Below are 26,432 nucleotides of genomic sequence, written 5' to 3'. Positions count from 1 at the left end.
CCCTAATACAAAGTAAAAAATTAATAAAGCTACAAGTCTATAGTAATAGCATACTATGTAGATTTCAAAACAAGGACTATTACTAGAAAAAGAAAGGACATTTCATAACGATGGAGAATAAAATTCAATAAAAGTTGATAAACCTCTAGACTGACCAACAAAAAGAGGAAAACTATTAATGTTAGGAACGAAAGGGGTAAAAGTATTGCACAAATACTAGAGTTGACAGCTTCGACAAAATAAACCAGTTTGTTGAAAGATACAAGTTGAATTTATGTAGAATAGTCAAAATAATAATAGCCAACTTTGAAAAAGAACAAAATGGGAGGACTTACACTACCTGATTTCAAGATTCATTATAAAGCTACAGTATTCACTACAGGATCAGTGTAAGAACACACATAAACCAATGGAGCAGAAAACACCATCCAGAAACAGCCTCTCCTACACATTCTTTTTTTAAACAAACATGCCAAGTAATTCAATGGGTAAGGAATAATGTTTTCAAAAAATGATAACTAGAATAACTGGCTACATATACACAAAGTACAAACCTTCATCCTAACACCACAGTAAAAAAAAAATTAACTCAAAATGGATCACAGACATAAATATAAGACCTAAACCTATGGACCTCTAGAAAAGTTTTATGACTTTGGGTTAGGCAAAATTTACCACATAAAGCCATAAAAAGCAGAAATTACAAAAGAAAAAGTTGATAAAACATCTTTCATGGGAAATTTACACTTTTGATCTTCAAATGATATTTTAAGAAAATGAAAAGACATAGAAACTACTGGAAGAAAATATATGCAAAATGTGTTTTAGGAGGGACTTTATTTAGCCTAAAAAATTCTTAAAATTCAGTAGTAAAGCAATCTGATTCTTAACATGGGCAAAAAACATGAATATACTTCATCAAAGTATAGAATGACACACAGCCTATGAAAAAATGCTCAAAATCAACGGTAATCTTGGAAATGCAAACTGAAACCACAGTGAGAAAGCTGTCCACCACAATGGCCAATAATGAAAAGACTGATAACACCAGTGTTGGTGAGGATGTGGAGCAACTACAATTCTCACATACTACACATTTTCCAGCCACTCTGGCAAAGGATTTGGTAGTTTCTTATAAAGCTAAACATATACTTAACCATAAACCATATGACACAGCAATCCCACTCTTAGGTCTTTATCCAAGAGAAATGAAAACGTATGTCCATACAAAGACCTGTACATAGTGTTTATAACAGCTATTCCTAAGAGTCCCCAAAGGGAAACAATCTTAATGTCTATTAACTGGTAGATGGATAAATAAAGCAGGGACTCTCCAGACAATGGGGAACTCCTCTGTAATAAAAAGGAGTATGCTAATGATGTGCACAACAACTTGAGTAAATTTCAAAAGCAGTATGCCAAGTGAAAGATAAAAAAAGATATAAAACACTACACACTTGTATAATTCCATTTATGTGAAATTCTAGATGAAGCAAACTGTACAGTGAAAGAAACCAGTGACAAGGTTGAAGGGAGAGGACTGACTCTGAAAGGGTAGGAGGACTTTGGGGAGTAAAGGAAACGTTCCATATTCCCATTATGATGGTAGATACAAGACTATATACATTTGTTACAATTCATCAAATCATATACTTAAATTGATGAATTTTATTACATGTAAATTGTACCTCAATAAAGAGGATTTTAAAAAATCATACAGGGGCTTCCCTGGTGGCTCAGTGGTAAAGAATCTGCCCGCCAATGCAGGAGACACAAGTTCAGTCCCTCATGCAGGAAGAAAGATCCCACATGCTGTGGAGCAAGTAAGCCCACGCACTACGACTACTGGGCCTGCACTGTAGAGCACAGGAGCCCAACTACTGAAGCCCGGGCGGGCTCCGGAGTAAGAGAAGCCACCACGAGAAGGCCGCACACCTCAACTAGAGTAGTCTCCACTCTGTGAAACTAGAGAAAAACCTGTGCAGTAACGAAGACCTAGCACAGCCAAAAAGAGTCACATAAATCTATAAATATTTTTGATACCATGTTACTTACCTGCAAATGTTTTCAAGGAAAACCCTCATGGAAACTATAAAGTTGGATCTTTCTCACAGGCTGTTTTTAAGCTCTCTCAACCATTTCTTAAGAGAAGTTTTGTATTTGCAGTGCCTTCCCCTACAGATAATTGGAAGGAGGAAGCAGGGCAGAGCAAACTATACTCATGGCCACACATACCTCACACTTTTCCCACGAAGTGACATCTCCCTTTTTATTGGGGTTCTGGCATATCTATGAGGAATTCCTTTAGCTGAAGTGTAAGTGTGTGAAAGGTAAAAGCTAAAATAAATATATATTGTATCTCATATTTTAGTAAAAACAGAGAACTAGTAAGAAATTTGATACATCCATTAAGTAGTCAAAAAAGATCTCAGACTCTGATTTTCAGTGGCGCTAGCGGTAAAGAATCCACCCGCCAATGCAGGAGACCTAAGAGACACGGGTTCGATTCCTGGGTTGGGATGATCCCCTGGAGGAGGGCATGGCAACCCACTCCAGTATTCTTGCCTGGACAATCCCATGAACAGAGGGGCCTGGTAGGCTATAGTCCATAGGGTTGCAGAGTCAGACATGACTGAAGCGACTTAGCATGAACACACAGCCAGTGAAGATAATGCAGGGGCTAAAGCCACCCTTTGGCAGCCAATGACTTAAGCAGAGAGTGGTTGTTCAGTTAATACTAGTTCATTTGAAACTTAGTTGATCAACAACAGAGTTAAGCATATGCAAGGTCACATGTAGCCTCTTCTGTATCATATGAACTTTGAGTACTCTCCATTTAAAGAAGGCAGTCTTAGGCAGAGACTTAGACTCTTTTTTTTTTTCTTCTAATTTTATTTTATTTTTAAATTTTACATAATTGTATTAGTTTTGCCAAATATCAAAATGAATCTGCCACAGGTATACATGTGTTCCCCATCCTGAACCCTCCTCACTCCTCCCTCCCCATACCATCCCTCTGGGTCGTCCCAGTGCACTAGCCCCAAGCATCCAGTATCGTGCATCGAACCTGGACTGGCAACTCGTTTCTTACATGATATTTTACATGTTTCAATGCCATTCTCCCAAATCTTCCCACCCTCTCCCTCTCCCACAGAGTCCATAAGACTGTTCTATACATCAGTGTCTCTCTTGCTGTCTCGTACACCGGGTTATTGTTACCATCTTTCTAAATTCCATATATATGCGTTAGTATACTGTATTTATGTTTTTCCTTCTGGCTTACTTCACTCTGTATAATAGGCTCCAGTTTCATCCACCTCATTAGAACTGATTCAAATGTATTCTTTTTAATGGCTGAGTAATACTCCATTGTGTATATGTACCACAGCTTTCCTATCCATTCATCTGCTGATGGACATCTAGGTGGCTTCCATGTGCTGGCTATTATAAACAGTGCTGCTATGAACATTGGGGTGCACGTGTCTCTTTCCCTTCTGGTTTCCTCAGTGTGATTGCTGGATCATAAGGCAGTTCTATTTCCAGTTTTCTAAGGAATCTCCACACTGTTCTCCATAGTGGCTGTACTAGTTTGCATTCCCACCAACAGTGTAAGAGGGTTCCCTTTTCTCCACACCCTCTCCAGCATTTATTATTTGTAGACTTTTGGATCGCAGCCATTCTGACTGGTGTGAAATGGTACCTCATAGTGGTTTTGATTTGCATTTCTCTGATAATGAGTGATGTTGAGCATCTTTTCATGTGTTTGTTAGCCATCTGTATGTCTTCTTTCGAGAAATGTCTATTTAGTTCTTTGGCCCATTTTTTGATTGGGTCGTTTATTTTTCTGGAGTTGAGCTGTAGGAGTTGCTTGTATATTTTTGAGATTAGTTGTTTGTCGGTTGCTTCATTTGCTATTATTTTCTCCCATTCCGAAGGCTGTCTTTTCACCTTGCTAATAGTTTCCTTTGATGTGCAGAAGCTTTTAAGGTTAATTAGGTCCCATTTGTTTATTTTTGCTTTTATTTCCAATATTCTGGGAGGTGGGTCATAGAGGATCCTGCTGTGATGTATGTCAGAGAGTGTTTTGCGTATGTTCTCCTCTAGGAGTTTTATAGTTTCTGGTCTTACGTTTAGATCTTTAATCCATTTTGAGTTTATTTTTGTGAATGGTGTTAGAAAGTGGTCTAGTTTCATTCTTTTACAAGTGGTTGACCAGATTTCCCAGCACCACTTGTTAAAGAGAGAGACTTAGACTCCTGAGCTAGGAGGAGAGCCCAGAGATCTTGCCCTTAATTCAGTTCTTCTAACCCAGTGCAGAAACTGAGGAAGAACTAAAGAGCCTCTTGATGAAAGTGAAAGAAGAGAGTGAAAAAGCTGGCTTAAAGAGAGGGTGGGAAGATTCAGGAGAATGGCATTGAAACATGTAGAATATCATGTATGAAACGAGTCACCAGTCCAGGTTCGATGCACAATACTGGATGCTTGAGGCTGGTGCATTGGGACGACCCAGAGGGATGGTATGGGGAGGGAGGAGGGAGGAGGGTTCAGGATGGGGAACACATGTATACCTGTGGTGGATTCATTTAGATATTTGGCAAAACCAATACAATATTGTAAAGTTTAAAAATAAAATAAAATAAATAAATAAATAAATAAAACCCTCAACATTCAGAAAACTAAGATCATGGCCATCTGGTCCCATCACTTCATGGCAAATAGATGGGGAAACAGTGGAAACAGTGACAGACTTTGTTTTCTTGGGTGCCAAAATCACTGCAGGTGGTGAATGCAGCCATGAAATTAAAAGATCCTTCCTTGCTCCTTGCAAGACAAGCTATGACCAACCTAGACAGCATATTAAAAAGCAGAGATATTACTTTGTCAACAAAGGTCCATCTAGTCAAAGCTATGGTTTTTCCAGTAGTCACATATGGATGTTGAGAGTTGGACTATAAAGCAAGCTGGGTGCCAAAGAATTGATACTTTTGAATTGTGGTGCTGGAAAAGACTGTTCAGAGTCCCTTGGACTGCAAGGAGATCCAACCAGTCCATCCTAAAGGAAATCAACCCTGAATATTCATTGGAACAACTGATCCAGAAGCTGAAACTCCAATACTTTGGCCACCTGATGCAAAGAACTGACTCACTGGAAAAGACTCTGATGCTGGGAAAGATTGAAGGCAGAAAGGGACAACAGGGGATGAGATGGTTGGATGGCATCACCGACTTAATGGACATGAATTTGAGCAAGCTCCGGGAGTTGGTGATGGACAAGGAAGCCTGGTGTGCTGCAGTCCACGGGGTCACAAAGAGTCGGACACGACTGAGCGACTAAACTGAATTGACTGAACCCTGTGCATTTGCTCTCCTCCCCCTGCCTCTGCTCCAAAGCTTGATATGTGCTGAATACATGGGTTGCAAGGAGTTGGACAGGACTGAAGTGACTTCACTCACATGCATGTATGAACTACTGTTGGGTATTCAGGAAAAAGTGGCTCTATGTCTAACAGATACCAAATTTTCAAGTCCTGGTTGGTAACAACCCAAAGGCAGTTTCATTAAGTATACCAACAGATTTTACATATAACATACCACATTCATATTCTAGAAAACTGTGTTCGTAGCACAGGAGATTGCTGGCAGGTTTACTTACTTTAACCATTCCTTGATGGGGTCAAGAGAGGCAACAGGAATCGCATTGATCATTGTCACTTTCTTGCTGTAGTCCTTGTAGACGATCACCATGTCAAAGTTCTTCAGGTGAAACTGGACTCGCTCAAAGTGAATCAGCTCCACTTCATCCAACGTTACCACAAAAGGTGGCTGTCAGGGAAGAAAGGAACTATTTTCATAAAAATACTTCCCACAAAACACTAGCATTTTCAAATGCTTTCAGGATCTAAAAACTACCACACAAAGGATAACTAAACTGTTTTTTTTTGTTTGTTTTTTGGGGGCAAAGACTAAAAGTGATAAAACATACCAAGAAGCCCGTGTTAAAGGATCTGCAAGATTGAAAGCCTCCCTCAGGGAGAATTCATTTAAGGAAACTATGCAAAGCAACTGTCTCTAAAAACTAAAGAGACTTTTAAAGAATCATTTGTTCAATTTTTATACCCAAGGTAAGTAAATATAAAAAATTAAAATACTAGGATATAATAAGGATTTAGTTTTCAAAACATCTACCCTCTTGCTTTCTTTTCTCTAACAATTTTCTTCCTAAAAAGAGGTCAGAAACACTCACCCATTCTGTAGCGTTTACCAGCGCACTGCTAGTAGGCTGAAGGAGGCAGGTGCTCCTATAGGGAGCACCATTAAACCTGAAAGACAATAAGAGACTCACATAAGGTGGGGTTCACTGCAAGAGAAACTGCTGCCGTCCCAACAGGCTTCTCTCCTTTCCCATTCCAAACAAAACTCCAGCATACTCGCTGGAGACGCACTTCCAGAGGGAGGCTCTCAGTCTTAGCTATTCACCCAGCCCTTGAACATTTCCAAGAGATAATGGATGTCCATAGAAAAAAGAACATGATATGTTATGCTAAGTTATTATTAAAGGAAGAATAACTAATTTTTCTGAAGGCCAAAAAGAAGATGACACATTACCCCAAGTCCCTAAAAGGCACTTCAAATTCCAGTTCCTCCTTGGTTAGAGCCTCTACTTTTTCAATGAAATTTTTAAAGGCTGTTTTCAGTTTGTGCCTCATTTCTCTTTCCATCTGTAGAAGAAATACAAATTAACTATAGTTATCACTTTATTTATTAACAGTAATCCCTTCAAAAACCATGAAGTGCTTTTGTAGTCCTGAATTCTGTTAACTATGATACTAACATGGATATTTTATCACAGGCTGCTAAAATTAATTGTAGAGTTATGCCTATGAATTAAGTCTAATTCATAGTCAACATACTACACCATCCCAGCAGATAGTTGAGAAGTTCTACATAGTTTCTGGAGTGGTTTATAAAATATATAACAATTATTGAGCTCAGATCTGGGCTGAGTCCTAGCTCATGCTCAGTCGCTTTAGTTGTGTCCAACTCTTTGCTTCTAAGCTCCTCTGTCCATGGGATTCTCCAGGCAGGAATACTGAGTGGGTTGCCATGCCCTTCTCCAGGGGATCTTCCTGACCCAGGGATCGAACTCACATCTCCTGTGTCTCCTGCACTGCAGGAGATTCCTTTACTGCTGAGACACCATGGAAGCCTGAATCCTACCTCCCTACCCTATAAATAAAATACCAGATTTCACCTGCTCAGCATAGAGGTCATCTCGGTCATGCATATGCTGATGTTTCCCCAAGTCTGTGGTGATCTCCCCGACTTCTGTGTAGAACTGCACATCTGTATGCCGCTTCTTCCCAAACATGATGGCATTCTAAAGACCGAAAGTAGAAAGAACAAGAAATTTTAAGACTTATTTCGCAAAGAAGTCTACACAGGCAAAATAACAACAAAACATGAAAATATTAAAATATCTATGCTAGAAATCATAGCATTTATGTAAGAATAGTTAAACCACTCCAGGTGGCATCATAATGACATTTGGGAATATAAAAGAGTATAAATTTTTTAAAGTTTTCCTACTTACTAGAATGGACTTTGGAGATTATGTTGATAATTGTATCAACTTTTGATACAATTGAAAACTTTCTATTTCAGAAACACGAATGTGGAACAGACCTATATGTATTGGAGATCATTATGTATCACACCAAGGAACAAACATGATTAGCATCTTTGAGATGTCAGGCACTGGGGGCTTTATAAGCATTATTTTATTCAGTGCCCTTAATGATCTTATGTGACAGGTGATATTTTTCATCACTATTTTAAAAGAAACACTGTGATAGTAAGATCTTGCCCAAGAGCTCACAGCTAGCTGATAAAGATATACCTTGAGGTGAAAGTGCAAGACAATAATCATTTCCCCATCACATGGCTGGAATAAAGCATGCTTGATGTTATTGTACAAAATATCCACTTTGTCTCCTCGGACAGACGTGAAGCGAAAACCTAGGTGGGGGAATGGAGGAAGCAGCTAAGTATGAAGGTACATCATCAGGTTAGCCCAAAAGGTACTGCATCTTTTCTGGCTGATCTGAATAGGGTCAGAGGGAATGCCAGCAAGGTACGGAGCTTTCCTTTCCTTTCATGTCAAAGTAGACTCCTCCCAGCACTTCCTACTATGTTATCTGGTCTGTCATTACTACAGATGTGCCTCCAAAGACAAAACCCAGGCACATGAGAGATCATTCATACCATTGACATGGGCCTCCAGTGAGCCTTGCATCCTCTTTTGGGCAATGTTTGGGCGAATGTACAGATCTTTCAGTTTGGGATTACTCCGGTTTAGATTGATCACCAGTGAATCTTGTTTCACAATGCCCTAAGCAGAATGAAAATCAACGTGAATTCTCACAGATCTTTCTATGTCCCCAAACCTTCATGTGTCCTTTGGCACAAAGGCACTTTGCCGTTGTTCCGGCTCACCTCCTTCTCTTTCTCTTCCGCTTCCCGAGTCTTGTAACGCTTCTGCACTTCTTTTATAATTCGGAAAGCGTTCTGAAGGTTCAAGGCTGGAACTGTCTGTTCTCCAGGTGCCTTCATATTTGAAGCTCGGTATGTACTACAGAAAAGGGGGAGCACCTATGTAATTTCTTTATCATGCAAGGTAACCCACACCCATTACTATGTTTTACAACTGGCTTAATACCTTTTAGGAGAAAAAGGTACCACTGAGTGCTGAAATAATGTCTGGAAAGATGAAAAAATCCTTCCTCTCTCTTAAACAGATGTTATAGCTAATCCACTGAGTGTGGGAGTCATACCTATATTTCAAATTCTGCATAAACTTCCCCAAATGATCCTATTTCACTTCAAGAATAAACAGACTCCAGTGCAGCACACATCTGATATTTTATCAACAAATATATCAAGTGAGAATAAAATATCTTTATGAGGATTTAAATTAGGTTCCAACCTCAAAACAGTACAAGGTTAGTAAGGTGATCCTCCTAATCAAGTACCACTGAGGAAGGTGCCGCCATTCACTAGGATGCGGGAGAACGCAGCACTCTCTGGGTCTCTGAGGGTACTGCTCCGACCAGCAGGGATTTGGGGGTGGTTGTTTCCCTGGGAACTCACATTTCCTTGACAAAAGTAGCTTCTGGGTTGGGAAAGATGTTGCCCTCATTTCTGCCCAGAGCACTGCCTGGGCAATAGAAGTTGATTCGCAAGTAAGTATAATCTCCTTCCACAGACATACTTATATTCTGTTCAAAGAAATGAAAAGCATTAGCAAAGAAACCAGACAGATTTCTTTCCTAGATGAAGGTAAGTAGCTATAGCCATGCTAAAATTAAGTTAGTAGTTACAAACTGACAGCTAAACCTAACCTGTAATCCTTACTCTAAAACTAATAAGCTACATATTTAGCTTACTTTTTTATATGACCAATGTGTGTTTCTAAAAGAATCACTGAGTTCCTAAAGTTCTTTTCCGGTGCCATGTTTATGACAACAGGTTACAAAGTTCAAGTTCAAAGAGAAACAAGCAAAGTATGATTATACACTAGGTCATTTAATTTTCTCCAAAGCGCAAACGGGAAAGGAAGGAAAATGACAGCAGGAGATTAGGGAGTGGGGCAGGGAGTCAGGAACATGGGAAAGGCAGAGTCAGGAGGAGCACAGAATAGCAGAGACATGCAGTCAGGACAGCCATCTATGGTAAGCACAATTATTTTAAGGAATTATTCGAATGAAGCCTGATTCAACGTCAGTACCTTGATTGTGGCAATGTGAAAAGGTGTCGCAATGCCAAACACAGGCATTATTACAGTCTCGTATTTTTTATCAATATAGATCTTCATTTCCCGTATGTGTGGTTCCTTAGGCATCAAAGATGGGTTTTTATAGGACACATTAGATTTACGAGCTCTGGAGTGGGAATAAAAAAATGTTCTTGAGAAATTTCTGCAAATCACATATAACCCTAAGACAATCTCACTACTCCATGCAAACTCTTACTTCTGAATCTGCTGTTCCCCTTTCTGTTCAGTTAATCGCCTCTTTGCTTCCTCGTTGAGTTGAGCTGCCAGTTCTTTTTGATGGGCTCTTCGCTTCTCTTCTGCAGTCATCTCATTCTAAAGAAGGGAAAACTGAAGTTATCAGGACCTGTGAACCGTGACAAATAGGAAATCGAAGTAGTTTTCAAACAGTAAACTTACTCGTGTTCTTTCTGTAAGTAAAGCTGCTCTGGAACCTCTTCCCAACAGGTCCTCAGCTTCATCTTTCTCCTCTTCCTCTTCTTCCTCATCCTCATTCTATGGGGGGGAAAAAATCATCATCAGGAATTCAAGTCTTAATTATTTTAGCCATTATTGTTTACTTTTTCATTGTAGCAAACTTTTCACCACTCATTTTTATCTTCTTCTTACCTTTAGAAAAATCCCTACGTTCTTCACTTTCTTCTTCACAGAAGTGAGAACGGTAGCTGGGCCATCCTGGAATACAAAGAGCAAGTGAGACATCTCTAAGAGCATTTAAATGATATACTTTCACTTTCGAACCCAGTACCTAGCTGGGCCATGCTTTGAATCTTATGGCACTAAACAAGTCTTTGACAACACATAAAACCAGTTATCTTCCCAAATGCACATCAGGAACTGCAATTTGGGAGGCAACAATGGGATAATGAGTAAGAATACTGGCTTGATTTGAAACCTGGCTCACTCACTCTTAGCTCTGTGACATCTGGCAAGGTACATATACTTTTTTGTACCTCAGTTGCTTTATCTACATACTTGGACAAGAGTATCTACTTCATAGAATTATTATAAGGATTCAATGAATTAATGTATAAATGTGTTCATGTAAGAACACTGAAATATTTACTACCATTAAGAATCAACAGGGGCTCTGTGACGATATAGAAGGGTGGGCCAGGGAAGCAGATGGGAGGGAGGGGACCGGATGTACCTATGGCTGATTCTTGTTGATGTTTGACAGAAAACAACGAAGTTCTGTAAAGCAATTATCCTTCTATTTAAAAATAAAGTGGCAAAAAAAAAAAAAAAAAAAAAAATCAGTTCCTGCTAAGTTAAAGAAACCAGTCACAAAAACCCCCTAAATACTCAGAAAAGGCAAATCCTTAGAAAAAGAAAAGTCACTGCCTAGGCCTGGGAGGGAAATGAGGAGTGACTGCTAATGGACACAGGGTTTCTTTCTGAGGTGATAAAAATGTTCTAAAACTAGACTATGGTGACAGTTGCATTAACTGTAAAGATACTAAAAGTCACAATTGTACACTTTAATTGCATGGTATGTAAACTGTTAAAACCATTACAAAAGAAAAAAAATCAGCTCTGTTATAGAATCAGTTCCTGACAGTATCATAATCAAGGTTCAAGCCACAATGTGATAGAGTTTATTTAAACAATCTGTATTCCTGGCTGTACTAGGTCAGACTTTCATAGGCATCTTTAATTCCTCTTAGCTAGCATTTAACAAATGATAAAAAGAAAAAACACCACATAACATAGATAAGCAATAAACAGTAAATAAGGATTTACTATATAGCACACAGAACTATACTATCTTCTAATAACTTAAAATGGAAAATAATATGAAAAAATTTATATATAAATATAAAAAACTGAATCATTCTGCTATACACCTGAAACTAACATGATATTGTAAATCAACTATTTGTTGTTGCTCAGTCCCTCAGTCATGTCTGACTCTTTGTGACCCCATGGGCTGCAGCACGCCAGGTTTCCCTGTCCTTCACCATCTCCCGGAGCTTGCTCAAACTCATATTCATTGAGTTGGTGATGCCATCCAACCATCTTGTCCTCTATTGTCTCCTCCTCCTCCTGCCTTCAATCTTTCCCAGCATCAGGGTCTTTTCCAGTAAGTTGGATCTTTGCATCAGGTGGCCAAAATATTGGAGCTTCAGCATCAGTCCTTCTAATGAATATTCAGGATTGATCTCCTTTAGAATTGACTGGTTTGACCTACTTGCAGTCCAAGGGATTCTCAAGAATCTTGAATATCACAGTTTGAAAGCATCAATTCTTCAGCGCTCAGCCTTTGTTATGGCCCAACTCTCACATCCATACATGACTACTGGAAAAATCAACTACACTTTCATTTAAAAAAAAAAGGGAGGGGGAACCATAGGGTTAAAAATGCACTTCAATATTCAATTCATGAAAGAAGCAATATATACCTCATCCACAAGCACTGTGTCTCCAATGAACAGGGCATAGGTTTTCTCTTCTGGTTTCTTCCCTTCCTTGTTAGTCAAATCTGAGAATCCCAAATTGATGCTGAAAACCATCCCTAAACCAGCAAAACAGGAATCAGTGAATGACTGTGAAAGTTTGAAGTGTGATTTTATACAGAACAGAGGGAGATGAAACTAAGGGAAAGTATTTTAAAAGGTATTTTTCTAATGTATGCATGTAAAACTCACCTTTCTTTAGTTTGTACTGATTTTTACTATTAATTACTAAAGAACCTTCACGGAATTCAATGCCCATTCCAAACCTAAAAAAGAAATGAAGGAAACTTCAACAATAGGCTAAAAGGCCTCTAACCTGAGTCAGGTACACGATATCCTATTTTGATTTTCAAGGTAATGCAGGCAAACAAGCTGAGTAATTTGCCACTACTGATGAGTTATTAAAGGGCACACTACCAAGAACGTTTAACAACTGGAATAAGAGATAATTTCTAATAGATTGTTGATAACTGGATTTACTAAGTCTCTTAAGGCCAAAACTCGGTATAGGTCAATGTATTTCCTCTTGTCCATCACAGAAGTCCAGAAATAAACAATAAATCCCAACTAGCTTCATCTAAGGAGCCTGCCTAGAGCTTTTGTTTCTCAAATGTCTTCGATTCTATAATATGTTAGTAATATATCTAGGTGGTTCAATGATCAAATACACTTGAGAAACACTGGAGAAAAAAAAAAAAGAATTTAAATAGCTGGATATCTCAGAGTACTTATTTTGCAAATATGAATTGAGTTGTTCTAAGAGAGGAAATATTGTATATAATGTCTCTTCACATTTGTAATTTAAGCCTAAAACATCTACAACATTGGTCTGAAAACATCTCCATGAACTTACATACATTCTCTGATAACATAATGTGTCTGGCACACAGTTCTGTTGAATAGTCCACAAACATTGGTTGAATCACCATGACTGCCAGTCATGAAAACTGACACAGTGACAATGTATATCACAGCATCTTACCCTAGGTTTTTGGTAATTTTGTTCAGCAGCTCTGGCTTCTGCTTTTTAACCACATCCATGACAGCATTATATACATCACATATCTTCACGCCTAATGACAAGACAGATGGGACATTAAAGTATCTTTCAGGAAAAAACCACAAATCACATTTTTAAAATCAACACTATTTTTACTTGTTAAGTCACCTAAAGCAGGGTTTCTCAAAACACACAATAAGGAATACAGTTGCAGGGCTGGCAGGGCTTAGAAATGTGCATTTTAAAAAACAATCCACCCAGTCATTCTTTAATTACACTGAGAATCACTCCACGGGGACTGTGGAACCCTAGCTGGTCCCAGTGAAATAATTTAAGAGTTGATAAATGGCATTACATTAAATTTACTATACATTTTGAAGAACAAGACTACTGAACGGGTGAATTACTGTTGGAAGAATGCTGGACTTAATTTTTCAAGGTTTAGGATATGAACATGTATTTCAAGCCAGAGTAGTTCAAATACTGTAGCCTCAGAGAAGTTTTTATTCTCAATGAACAACCTAGGACTATGGATTGCCAGTTGGATTTCTCAAGACTGACCTGAGGTATCAGGAGGGAATGGTGTCTGGAAGCTCTGGGAAACTTTAAGTGGGCTTACAAAGTTGTTTAAAGGTGGCAAACATAAAAGTCCCATTTAAATGAGAGTGAGGAGTCTCAAGGCAAAAGAGGTGCCAAATGCTCTCCTTTTAAGTAGACAGTAGTTTGCTTGTCTATGGGGTCACACAGAGTTGGACACGACTGAAGCGACTTAGCAGCAGCAGCTTGCTTAGCAGGGTTGCCATTAGCTCTGCTCTCAAACTAAGATTCCTGGTATTCATTCAATATAGGATTAACATTACATAGTCTGTTGGGAGAGATACTACTTCTCAGAACTTTCTAAAGAAAAGTAGTAAGAGCATGGTATTTTATGAAGATCTGAACACAGAGTCCTAACCAGTCAGAGAGGTTTCTGTAAACATCAATATAAAACCACAGTAACCATTCCTGCATAAACGAAAAGTACATTGAAGAACTAAATGCTAGGATGATTGGAGGTTAGTAAAATCTAATTCTATTTACAGTACAAGAGCCTCAGGGATAAACAGTCCCATGAATGCTACATTTTTGTTACATAATTTCTAAACCTTATCTAAGGCACACATTACCATGTCTTAGTTCCTTTAGCAGCTCCTCTTGCAGCTGAAGCAAAAAGTTGTAATTTTCTTGAACCTCCTGAGAAGGATCAACCATCAAAGTGCGAACAAGGTTGGAGCAGTAAGATTTGAAGCGAATACCCATGGCACAGGTAATGGCCCCAAAATGCATATGATTCTTGTCACTAGAGACCAAAGGGAGAAAGCATCTCATTACACAAACTTGTGAAGTCCTTAGCATACCTACCATACACATCTGTAATCACAATTTTGATCTGCTATATCCCAAAGCTGAAGCAGAAAAAAATGACCTAAACTTTTTTTTTTTTTAAACCAAGTCAGTCTATAAAGGCTCTGGAAAGTTGTATCCCAAATATGCAAAAGTTAAACTGAATTTTATGCATTATAATCTAACAGTATGATGGTAAGCCATCACCTTTCCACCAGCCCCGATGAATAGCATTCTTTACGGTATTTTTAAAAATTAGAAGGGGAATAATTATGATATATCTAGCAAGATTTTTATTTTTTAAACATGTTTTTCATTTTTTTCTTGTTATTTTTAATCATCTGGAAAATGCTTACAATCAAATACTCAAGTAAGAAATGAATAACTATGTGAAATAAAATTAAATTATACATAGAATAAGACAAAAAGATAATGCAGGAGGCAGGCGAATGGTTATTTTTTTTCTTCCTATTTTTTTGAATCCCAGAGTTGAGTCTAAGAAAAAACAGGCCAAAGGCTGAAGTGCTCTGGTTGTTTTATGTTTTGAAATTCTCATACTCACCTCACCACACTGAACTTGAGATTATAGTTGCCACCACTCTGAATGATAGGAGGGTAACACATTTCCACAGTAGAAGGGTCTGCCCCAGCTAGGTATTTTTTCTCTTCTATGGCCTTTTCCACAGACTCAGCCAGTTTGCTGTGTCGAACTTTCTATAAAAATACCCAGAAATAAAACAATATTTACTATAGGGTGGCAGAAGGGTGTTGGGTTTTTGGACATGACCATTTGAAGACAACATACGTCCTGATATCATATAGGATGCCAAAGGAGTCTTATGAAGTGGTTTATGCACCAGATAACACACTGGTGTACACACAAAAGCAAATTTAGAGAAATATGTGCAATTTGCAGCTATTCAAAGAATTCTCAAGTGACATACTGGGTAAGCTCCAGAAACTACAGTGGACGTTTATAGTTATTCTCAAAGACAGTTGGCACCACCAACTTAACTACCAAAGGAAGCTGAACACAACCTAAAAAAACACTGCATGGGATGGACTGACTTCATTAAAACAGTAAAAAGACACTCCCACCCCCAATTTACCTCATCTGCATCTACTATTTCCATGACTCTTTCCTTGAAGAATTTGTTGAAGACCTCAGAGGTGATGCTAGCTGCTTTCTTCATTAGATTGAGCTCTCCATCCTCCTTTACAGCAATGGTATAGGCCACAACTGCACTGATGTCTATCTGCAGTCAAAGGGATAAACAGTTCCTAACATGCAGACACAGAACTGCTAAAGAAATCTCTCTCCCCCAGTTCAAATATTATCAGTGACTATGTCTGGTTATTTAGCAAACTATTCATCAGCAGTTTGCAGAATATCTAAATATTCTCTTCTTGGATTGAATAAACATCTGAAAGAACTCTTTACCAGGTCATTGGTGTATTCTAAGAGGCAATGAACTAACACATCGTTTAAAGTGTAAATGTAAATGCCTCTCTTGAGATTTCCATAAAGGCTGAAGGAGGCAGACAGAAAAGAAAACTTTTCTGGACAAGAGATTTTCCTCAATTTCCCTCTGGAGTAGCTGAACTGTCTCCTGAATGCCTCACTCCTAACTGAAAAGTGAACTGGTTTACTACTCAGCCACAGGAACTGAAAATAGAAATGTGAATGAATATACAGCTTTCTCAAAACAAAGTCTCTGCACTATCAGTTGTGAAAGCCCCTCACAATTTTGTCTTCTCAACTCTCAGTGTGCTTGTTTCCAGAATATTCTTACTTTGTCAAAGCCCTCTTTGTTGAGGCAGTCATTCCAGCTCTTCATGAACTCTCCTGGAAATTTGTCTTTGCTGAACACTCCAATCTTCTTGCCATTCTTGCTTTCTTTAATGGCTTCAATCATTTTGTCAAAGCTGCTCTTGTTACTTTCATTCTGTCAGTGCCACAGGGAGTAAAAGGGGGTTTAGTTTAAGAATTAGACATCTATGTTCTACTAGTACTAGGTAGAGAATATTCTAAACTATGGAAAGAAACAAATTCTATCTCCCCTTTTCCTACCTATTTCTTTAGGGAAGACTGTAGTATACCAAAAGGTTACACAAAATTTCTTTTGATATATTTATATGCTTAAGTGAAGTGCCACATAAGCTGAGAAGACTATTCTTTACTTCAGGAAAAGCTAAGAAACTGAAATAAAGGTGAACAACATTCTGAAAAGAAATCTTTGTCAGGTGGGCAATATAATAAAAAAAGATTACATTTGATAAAAATCAGAAATGAGGTATACCTTTCCTTAAGGATATTTAAAGATTTTTATTCTAATTAAGATACTAAGAGAAAGCAAAAGAGATATAGATGTATAGAACAGTCTTTTGGACTCTGTGGGAGGGAAGGGGGGATGATTTGGGAGAATGGCATTGAAACATGTATAATATCATATAAGAAACGAATTGCCAGTCCAGGTTAGATGCAGGATACAGGAAGCTTGGGGCTGGTGCACTGGGATGACCCAGAGGGATGGTATGGGGAGGGAGGTGGGAGGGGGGTTCAGGATGGGGAACACGTGTATACCCGTGGCAGATGCATGTTGATGTATGGCAAAACCAATACAATATTGTAAAGTAAAAAAATAATAATAATAAAAAAAAAGATACTAAGAGAAGTATCCTCAAGAATGGATAAAGTTAGTATTCACAGTAATTTCATTACCCATTTGTGTTACTGCAAACTGATAGGATTATTGAACTCTTTTCTTTCTTTCTAACAAATGACAGTTAGCTAAAATCTTCCCCTTGTATTTTTGAATTCCTAGAAGGCTTTTCTGTTTACCGCTTTTAAACACTCTTTCCTATTAATGACGCATTCTGCTCATTCTGACCTTTTCTCGTACGAGCAGTGTGATGGCAGGCGCCCCGTTAGCGTTCTCGTTGCCCTTCGTGTTGGCAATCTGTTTCAGGAACTCCACTTTTTTCTTGCTGGCCATAAAGATGATTTTGTCATCACAGAATACCATGATAGTATCAGTTAGTTCATAACCAAAGAGCCACGTCTATGGGAAAAGACAACAGTGTGAACAGATACAAAAAAAACAATGTATTTATACATATGAAATAAAGTATCTGGAATTAACTTCAAAATAATCTTGTAGTGTGAGAACCTGGATATAGATTCCAATGAAATGAGATTAGTCAGTACTGTTCACTGAACTTTTTGTGAAAGAACTATTCTACACATCCTCTGATAGCCACTACAGAGTACTTGAGACTGAGGACTGAGGAGCTGAAATTTTAATGTGGCTAGTGGCTACTATACTGATTAGTAGCTGATTCAATGACTCTCAGAGCTAAACACTGCTGTAAACTTCTCACCTGTAAGGCAGTTGATTTGGCATAAACAATTTCTTCATCAACACCCACTGATACAACAATGGCATCAACGTTGGCATACTCATCTTCTCCTTTCTGAAAGGCAGAGTAGATAATTTGGTCATTTTCTTTTCATGCAAGTACAATAGGAATATATCCAAGATACATATAATTTTTTCCTAATGGAAATTCAAAGTTTAAGGTATATGTATACTTGGCAACCTTACAGTCATTACTTATTCTATTTTTTAAACAGCTTTCTGAGACAAAATTCATATACAGTTCACCAACTTTAAGTGTAAAATTCAGTGGTTTTCAGTGTATTCAGTTATACAACCATCACAATCTAATTTTAGGACATTTTTATCTTTCCCTGCCAAAACCCATTAGCAATAATTATCCACCTCCACTCAGTCCTAGCAACCACTAATCTCATTTGTCCCTAAGGATTTGTCTATTATGGACACGTAACATAAATGGACTCATAATACATGGCATTTGTGTCTGGCTTCTTTCACGGTTCATATGTTTTATCATGTATCAATACCACATTCCATTTTATTGCTAAGTAATATTCCATTATGTGGATATACTACATTGTATCCATTCAACTGTTGGACATTTGAGTTGTTTCCATTTTTTGGCTATTATGAATAATGCTGCTATAAACATTAGTAAGTTTTTGTGTGCGCATATTTCTCTTGAGTATATACCTAGGTGAGGAATTGCTAGTTATACAGTAACTCTGTATTTAACTTTCTGAGGAAACACAAGACTGTTTTCTAAAGTGCCTGCACTATTTCACAAATTTCTTTCCCAAAAGTAACATGTGAGGGTTCCAGTTTCTCCACATGCTGATCAACACTTAGCTTCATTATAGCCATCCAATGGGTACAAAGTATCTCACTGCAGTTTTGATTTGTATTTCCACAAAGGTCAATGATCTTGACTGAGCTCCCAGTCACGTGATTCTGATGATTTGTATACCTATTTGGGGAAGTGTGTGTTCAGATCCTTTTCCCACTCTGGGTTATTGCTTTATTACTAAGGCGTAAGAGTTCTTTTTTACACGTAAAAGTCTCTTTATCAGATATGGTTTGCATTTTTTTCTCCTGTTCAATGGATTTTCCTTTCACTTTTGTATGGATGTCCTTTGAAGCACAAAAGTTTTTTATTCTGAAGAAGTCCAAATCCTTTTCTTGTGCTTTTGATGTCACATGTAAGGTGGCTTTGCCTAACCCAAGGACACGAAGATATAACTATACTTTCTTCTATATAAGTTTTATAGTTTTAGCTCTTATATTTACATTTATGCTTCATTTTGAGTAAAGTTTGTGTATGGTGTAAAGAAGGGCCCTAAACTCATTTCCTGCCCCCACACTGTCTTGGCACCACGTCAAAAAAGAAATGATGTAAATGTGAAGGTTCATTTCTGGATTCTCAATTTTATTCCACTGAGTTACATGTCTGCCCTTAAACACTAGTACATTGCTTTGATTACTGCAGCTTTGTATTAAGTCCTGAAATTGAGATCTGTGAGTCCTCCAACGATTAGCTACTCCTGAACTGTTCTGTAAGACCAAAGCACTGATAACTGTGACCTATAAGGTCAAATCTCTGATTTCTCTATAAAGTCAAGAAAAATATCTACAGGGAATGCCCTGGTGGTACAGTGGTTAGGACTCTGAGCTTCCACTGTAGGGGCCTTGGTTGGGAAACCAAGATCCTACAAGACATGTGGCATGGTCAAAACAAAACAAAACAAAAAATAAAACCTACATACATAATGCTATAAATCAATAATATCTCAATTTTTAAAAAATGTATTTAAGATTCTTCCACATTTTAAGACTTCTGGATGCCAATTTGGATCCAAATAAAATAGCAATTGAGGGTTCTGCTGCATTTCTCTAGCAAAACAAAATATATAACCCAAAGGAGTTACTATATAGTAACCTTATGCATTCCCTCACTGATTTTCACTGAGAAAATGTTGACCTTCAGGTTGGTAAGATTTTATCATTAGTTCCCACTGATGATGCAAAAGCAATGGTAATTAAAACTGCTAGTGCCTTAGCATAAGTCAAGGTAGTGGTACCAAGCTACGTTCATCACTACTACACACTCAACAGAAAGAAAAAAAAGCCAGTTTCACTTAGAAAATGTCCTTAATACAGTAAAAATGACGAATATTATAAAATCCTAACCTTTGAGTATATGTCTTTTTAATAATCTGTGTAAAGAAATGGAAAGCACATCCAAAGCACTTCTGTGGGTACACTCAAGTATGACAGCTGTCTCAAGGAAAAGCATTTGTATCAATTCAATTATTCCAGTAATAAATTAAACTAGTCACAGACTTGGATATCTAGCATACATTTTCTTGAAAATGAATGAAGTGAGTCTATCACTTCAAGGAAAATGAAAGAAATGTGTTGTTAATGATGAAATTTGAGCCTTCAAACAGAAATCAAAATTGGAAAACCTTGTACTCACCATTGTGAACTTGACAACTTCTCTACTTATTCAAGAACTTTGCTGATAATATCAGCAGAATATTAACATACACAATTCTCCAACATCATATAATGAAGCGTGTACATTTACCAGATGTATACAACTGAGGGAACAATATTTTCCAAATAACCAGCAGATGATGTTACAAAATCGTAACTTGAGTATGAAAAGTTCACTGTTGTGGCTTTAAATTCCACATTACAACTAACTTTCAAGAGATAACCACTTCCAGGGAATTCCCTGGCAGTCCAGTGGTTAGGACTCAGTGCTTTTACTGCCAAGGGCCCAGGTTCAAACCCTGGTTGGAGAATTAAGATCCCACAAGCCGAGAGGCCAGAACAAAAAGAGAGAGAGAGAACAATTAACTACTTCCAGAGTTTCAGTGTAGTAACAAAGAATATCCACAGTTATCTGAAGAGTTTATTAAAATTTCTCTTTTCCAACTTTATGTATGTACGAAGCCAAATTTATTTATATACTTGATCAAACCTATATAAAGAAAGGTTGTGGGGAGCTGAATAATTTAAGACTGTAAAAGGGTCCTGTTATCAGAGTTGGGAACCACTGTCCTGTGATCCCTGACATGGATTAACACTAACTCTGGCATCAGGTTGTCTCTCCTCCCCGCTTTGCCACGTACATTCCAATTCTTCAGTGAACATGGATTCTGTGGCAACAGTATTACTAGTACCTTGATTACCCCCCAAAATTGACAATAGGTACTCCCCTATGTGTTTTGGCTACCAATACGTAAATTTTTTCCCTAAACACATCTTCAAAAATACCACTGACACTAACCAAAAAGTCCCTTTTAGTATTTTTTGATACTTAAAATCTTAGTCAAAATTTTTCCACAAAGAAAAGGATATCAACATGCACAAAAATTCAAAATACACTGTAATAAATTTTTTAAAAGTTGTTCAGTCACCAAGTTGTGTCTGATTCTTTACAATCCCATGGACTGCAGCACACCAGGCTCCTCTGTCTTCCACTATCTCCCAGACCTTGCTCAAATTCATGTCCATTGAGTTAGTGATATACAAAGAATATAATTACATATTAATCATTAATAACATAGGAAAACCATACAAAGTTATCTCAGTATAACTGAAAATAGGAAGAGAGAAAAAAAGACCTATGTACTCAGCTTTTTTATGAGGATACAGGAAACCAATCCATCAAATTTCAAGGATTTCCATTAATATAAAATGTCTGGTTTTCTATTGTCCATCAAAAATGTAAGAGGATTAATCCTAATCTCTCTTGGAACCCAGCTGCTTTGACCATTTCATAGAATATTTTTGACTGATTCTTTATAAACACCAGGAGAAATACAGAATATCTAAAGATAATAAACTTAAAGTTTTTTCTTAAAATGTGATTCAATACAAAGGATTACAATAGTCAACAATTTTGACAGCAAAGCCTTGGACACTATTTTGTACTTTCAAATCTTATAAGGCGTATAAATACAGATTACATCTGAAAATAGTCTTCTGAAACTGTGAGAGATTAATAATCTGCTTGTAAAACTTCCATGATGGGAGTGGGGTAGGAGTGAAGCTCAAGAAGGAGGGGTTATATGTATACCTGTAGTTGATTCATTCGTTGTACAGCTAAAACCAATGCAACATTACAAAGCAATTATCCTCCAATTAAACACAAATTAAACAAAAATAACATGTTACCAACAGTAACATTTTAATAACTTATATACAATACTAAAATATTTTCAGATTAACTTATGCCTGGAATTTGTTTTAAAATACTGGAGTGGGGGACTTTCCTGGTGGTCCAGTGGGTAAGACTCCATGCTGCCACTGCAAGGAGCATGGGTTTGATTCCTGGTCAGGGTACTAAGATTCTACATGCTGCACAGTGTGGCCAAAAAAATAAATGAATAAATAAATAAACAAATGAATAACAAAAAAATACTGGGAGGGGGTGGCAAAAAAAAAAAAAAAAAAGCCACGAGGCTAAGCTGCTGCTGCCCTAGGACCAGTTGTACAGTCAGTTCCAAGCACTGGCTATTTGAGACAGCTGGGGCTCAACTCTATTGCTTAAACAGTCCGAGATTCCCACCTAACCTCTTCTGCTTGGGAGATCTTTAGGACTCAGACTTGGCCCCTTGTCAAATCTAGACAAACTCCTGTGCTCCGTTTTTGAGATGAACCATTTTACAGCAGTGACTCCTGGTGTGCAGACTCTCAACATTCACCCAATCCGCTCGGTCACCAAATTCTCCCACTTTCCAGTCTGTCTGGTCCACTTAACAGTCAAGTGTTGCTGAAACAGGTGTTTCAGATAGGAACAGTATCTACTGAGCAGGCACTTTCTGTATGTAATCTGTAAGCCTCATGATAAAACTTTAGCTGCAGTAGGCATCATCATATTCAAAAGCCCCAATCAAGACCTAGCACACTCAAAACTCCCACACAAACACATAGGCAGTTCTCACACTAATGATGATTTAGCTTTTAAAAAAAGAGGTGCTGAAATTCTAATTAAAATATACATATTAAGATGGATATTTTTCATTAGGATACAATTATTATAACAGTATAAAGATATACTTTTCTACTACCTCTGTCTCTTTCAGTTAAAAGAACAGAGGCAAGGATACTTTCATTAGGGTCCTAAAGATAAAAATGAATTTCTTTGGGAAGTTCCTGATTTTTATCTACAAGGAGACCTAGGATCATTTGACTAACTTTTCTGCCTTTTACATTTAGAGAGACAGTAAGCCTACTGGGTGAGGGCTCACTCTGAAGACAGACTGCCTGGGCTCAAACCCATGACCTCACCCTTTATTGTGATCCAACCTTTCTGCGTTCCAGTCTCCTACATCTTCACATCTGTAAGTGTTGCTGTGACAGTTAAACTAGCAGATGCACATGAAATACTTAGAGCAGTGCCTAGCTCACAGTAACTACTGTGTGTTTGCCATCATCATTATTAAAGACCGAAATGTAGGAGAAACACAGGCAAAACACTCTCACATAAATTATAGCAATATATTTTTTTGGATCTCTCTCCTAAAGCAAAGGAAACACAAGGAAAAATAAACAAATGAGACCTAATTAAACTAAAAAGCTTTTGCACAGCAAACCACTGACAAAATGAAAAGAAAACCTTTTAAATGGGAGAAAACATTTACAAATGATATGAACTAATATATATATATTCAAAATAGATAAACAGTTCACACAACTCAATATCAAAAAAACCACAAACAACCCAATTAGAAAATGGGCAGAAGACCATTTTTCCAAAATAGACACACACATGGCCGACATGAAGAAGTTTTAACATCATTAATCATTAGAGAATTGCAAATCAAAACCACAATGAGATATTCTCACACCAGCCAGAATGGCTATCACCAAAAAGAACACAAATAACAAATGCTGGCAAGGATGTGGAAAAAAAGGAACCCTTGTATAATCCATTGGTGGGAATGTAAATTTGTGCAGCCACTGTACGGTATGGAGGTTCCCCAAAAAACAAAAATTAGAACTATCATATGATCAACAATTCTATTCCTGGGTATGTATCTGAAGAAAATGAAAGTATTACTTTGAAAAGATATATGTACCCCCATGTTCACTGCAGAATTATTTACAACAGCCAAGATATGGAAGCAACCTAAGTGTCTGTCAATAGATGAACAGATAAAGATGTGGGGTGTACATACACACCCCATATACAATGAAATACTATACTCAGTCATTAAAAATGAATGAAATTTTTCCATCTCCAACAACACAGACAGACTTGGAAAGCATTATGTACTAAGGTTAGAGTTTTTTGGAAGATGAGAGAGTGGTAAATGACTAAGTGCCTGTTAAGCATTCTTAACCAGAAGATACTGATGTTAAGTGTGTGTATCTCGTAAAGCCCTTATGGGCTCAGGATTCAGGAGGCACCAAGTATTAGAGAAGGGAAAAGGGACATATCATACATGGTAAGTTCAGGGCTAAGAACAGAAGTCTGGTCAGCAAGCTTAAGTCCCTAGTTCATGGAAGCCCCGAGAAAACTAATCCTCCCACAAAAACATTTAATGCATTCTCTGAAGAAAGGGGCTCAAAAAGCTCTAGATACTAGGTCCAGCAGAAGGCAATTAATAAATGCTGAGGAATTCAATGCAAGTCTTTTTTTTTTTTAAGTCAATGATTTAATTGATTTTAACATATATTCTGTATTATCAAAACATAAATGGAGGTGGCTTCTGGTATTAAAACAGAGATAATAGTGAAATTCAAAATTATTAGGCTAGAATCTAATAATTATGTAGATATTGAGAATCATAGCAGAAATTAAACATTATTTTAGTTCTGAGACTCCTAGGAGACAAGACCAAAATGGAAATAGTAGGTTAAATTGTTCTCTTAGTTTAATAGAAAGAATGCAATTTTATTAGCAGAAATTTTTCTTGCATTGAATCCTAAGTGGACTTTTTAAATGTAGTTACTTTTAGAAATAAGAAGACAGAGCTTAGTTCAAACACTGTTTGGTAGAAAACAGTCAATTGTCTTTCAATTGACCATGTCTTTCCCTCACCTTAATAAATGCCAAGAGCACATTTCCTGTGTATGCATGCACAGTTGCTAAGTCCTGTCTGCTTCTTTGAGATCCCTCCAGGCTCCTCTGTTCATGGGATTTTCCAGGCAAGAAAACTGGAGTGGGTTGCCATTTCCTCCTCCAGAAAGTCTGTTTTTTTGAATGACAACTGCCCCAAAGATAAGAATTAGAGAGTTTTTCTTTGGTCACCACCAAATTCACAGAAAATACTTGAGGATACTGCCAGTATCTGAGGGGTTCTCCAGGGAATAAGCTAACCTATTTACTCTACCATAACCTCTCTACTAATTGAGAGACCCTATCATGCAGAGCTTCCCACCAGTTTCTTATTACTATATTCTTAATACAAATGAGTAGCCAAGGCTCAATTTGATTTTTGTGAAGTGTTCAACACATAAGAGAGAAAGCAAAGAAATCCAGGGGAAACAGACATGGCAGAGGACGGAAGATAAAAATAAAACACCCCCCATATAAGAAATAAATATAGTATATCCATGAAACAAGAAAAAATAGGGGATAAGGAAGAACTTAGGGAAAAAAATGTGATGAAGTTAAGAAACAGCATCTGGAAGTAGACAATAAAGAGAAAATGAAATGAAAAAGACAACAAATTTAAGCAAAAAGTTCTAAACCCCACTAAATAGGAATTTCCGGGGGGGCAGGGGAGGAACAGATCACTGAGGAAATGGAGGGGAGAAAATGATCAAAGAATGCAAAATTCCAGCACTGACAGATATGAGTCTTCAGACTAAAATGGCCCCCCACTTCCCAACTCAATGCAAAGGGTTAAAAAAAAAAGGATTCATACCAAGGCAGTGAAATATCAAAACATGAGGAATAAAGAGATGTTTTACAGAGAACAATAGGCCATATATATTGGAACAGGAAATAGAATCACATCACCCTTCTCAAAAGAAACACTGAATGCTTGAAGGCTGACAAATAGTTGACAAATTCTGAACAGAATTCTCAGTGATTTTCAACCTTGAATTTTATACTAACTGAACTATTATTATTAACGAAAAGTAGAGACAGAATAAAACTTTTTAAGACACATAATGGCTCAAGAAACATCTATTCTCCGTATCCTTTCCTAAGAACCTCTTAGAGAAATGCTCAAACAAAACAAAAGAAAAAAAAAAAATCACAACATGGACTGCTGCATATAGGGGACACTGGAAGTTCCAAGGTTCAACAGACTGGAGGGCAACCTGCACAGACAGAGTAGAGTAAGATAAGGTGGAGTGGGTGGTGGTGGTTAAAAACAAAAACATAAATATCTGTCAAG

The 26,432-nt window shown here is 37.5% G+C and overlaps 1 protein-coding gene across 1 annotated transcript in view; it reads right to left on the bottom strand.

The window, feature by feature from the left end:
• SUPT16H (SPT16 homolog, facilitates chromatin remodeling subunit) overlaps positions 1-26,432 on the bottom strand; it is a 37,096-nt gene that overhangs the window by 5,654 nt on the left and 5,010 nt on the right. Inside the window, exons 2-22 of the mRNA XM_061430536.1 lie at positions 18,050-18,142; positions 17,560-17,730; positions 16,462-16,614; positions 15,778-15,924; positions 15,231-15,382; positions 14,452-14,624; positions 13,268-13,358; positions 12,478-12,551; positions 12,232-12,344; positions 10,439-10,504; positions 10,229-10,324; positions 10,029-10,144; positions 9,785-9,938; positions 9,148-9,275; positions 8,494-8,629; positions 8,263-8,389; positions 7,898-8,016; positions 7,253-7,378; positions 6,607-6,719; positions 6,245-6,320; positions 5,654-5,823 (exon numbers count right to left, since the gene is read on the bottom strand). Coding sequence (XP_061286520.1) covers positions 5,654-5,823; positions 6,245-6,320; positions 6,607-6,719; positions 7,253-7,378; positions 7,898-8,016; positions 8,263-8,389; positions 8,494-8,629; positions 9,148-9,275; positions 9,785-9,938; positions 10,029-10,144; positions 10,229-10,324; positions 10,439-10,504; positions 12,232-12,344; positions 12,478-12,551; positions 13,268-13,358; positions 14,452-14,624; positions 15,231-15,382; positions 15,778-15,924; positions 16,462-16,614; positions 17,560-17,730; positions 18,050-18,142 — 2,594 coding nt within the window. The remainder of the gene's footprint in view (positions 1-5,653; positions 5,824-6,244; positions 6,321-6,606; positions 6,720-7,252; positions 7,379-7,897; positions 8,017-8,262; positions 8,390-8,493; positions 8,630-9,147; positions 9,276-9,784; positions 9,939-10,028; positions 10,145-10,228; positions 10,325-10,438; positions 10,505-12,231; positions 12,345-12,477; positions 12,552-13,267; positions 13,359-14,451; positions 14,625-15,230; positions 15,383-15,777; positions 15,925-16,461; positions 16,615-17,559; positions 17,731-18,049; positions 18,143-26,432) is intronic.

Source organism: Bos javanicus, chromosome 10 (assembly GCF_032452875.1).
Source record: "Bos javanicus breed banteng chromosome 10, ARS-OSU_banteng_1.0, whole genome shotgun sequence".
In the NCBI taxonomy this organism is placed as follows: Eukaryota; Metazoa; Chordata; class Mammalia; order Artiodactyla; family Bovidae; genus Bos; species Bos javanicus.
The sequence above is the reverse complement of the archived record's forward strand: the minus strand, read 5'-3'. Positions and strand labels throughout refer to the sequence as shown.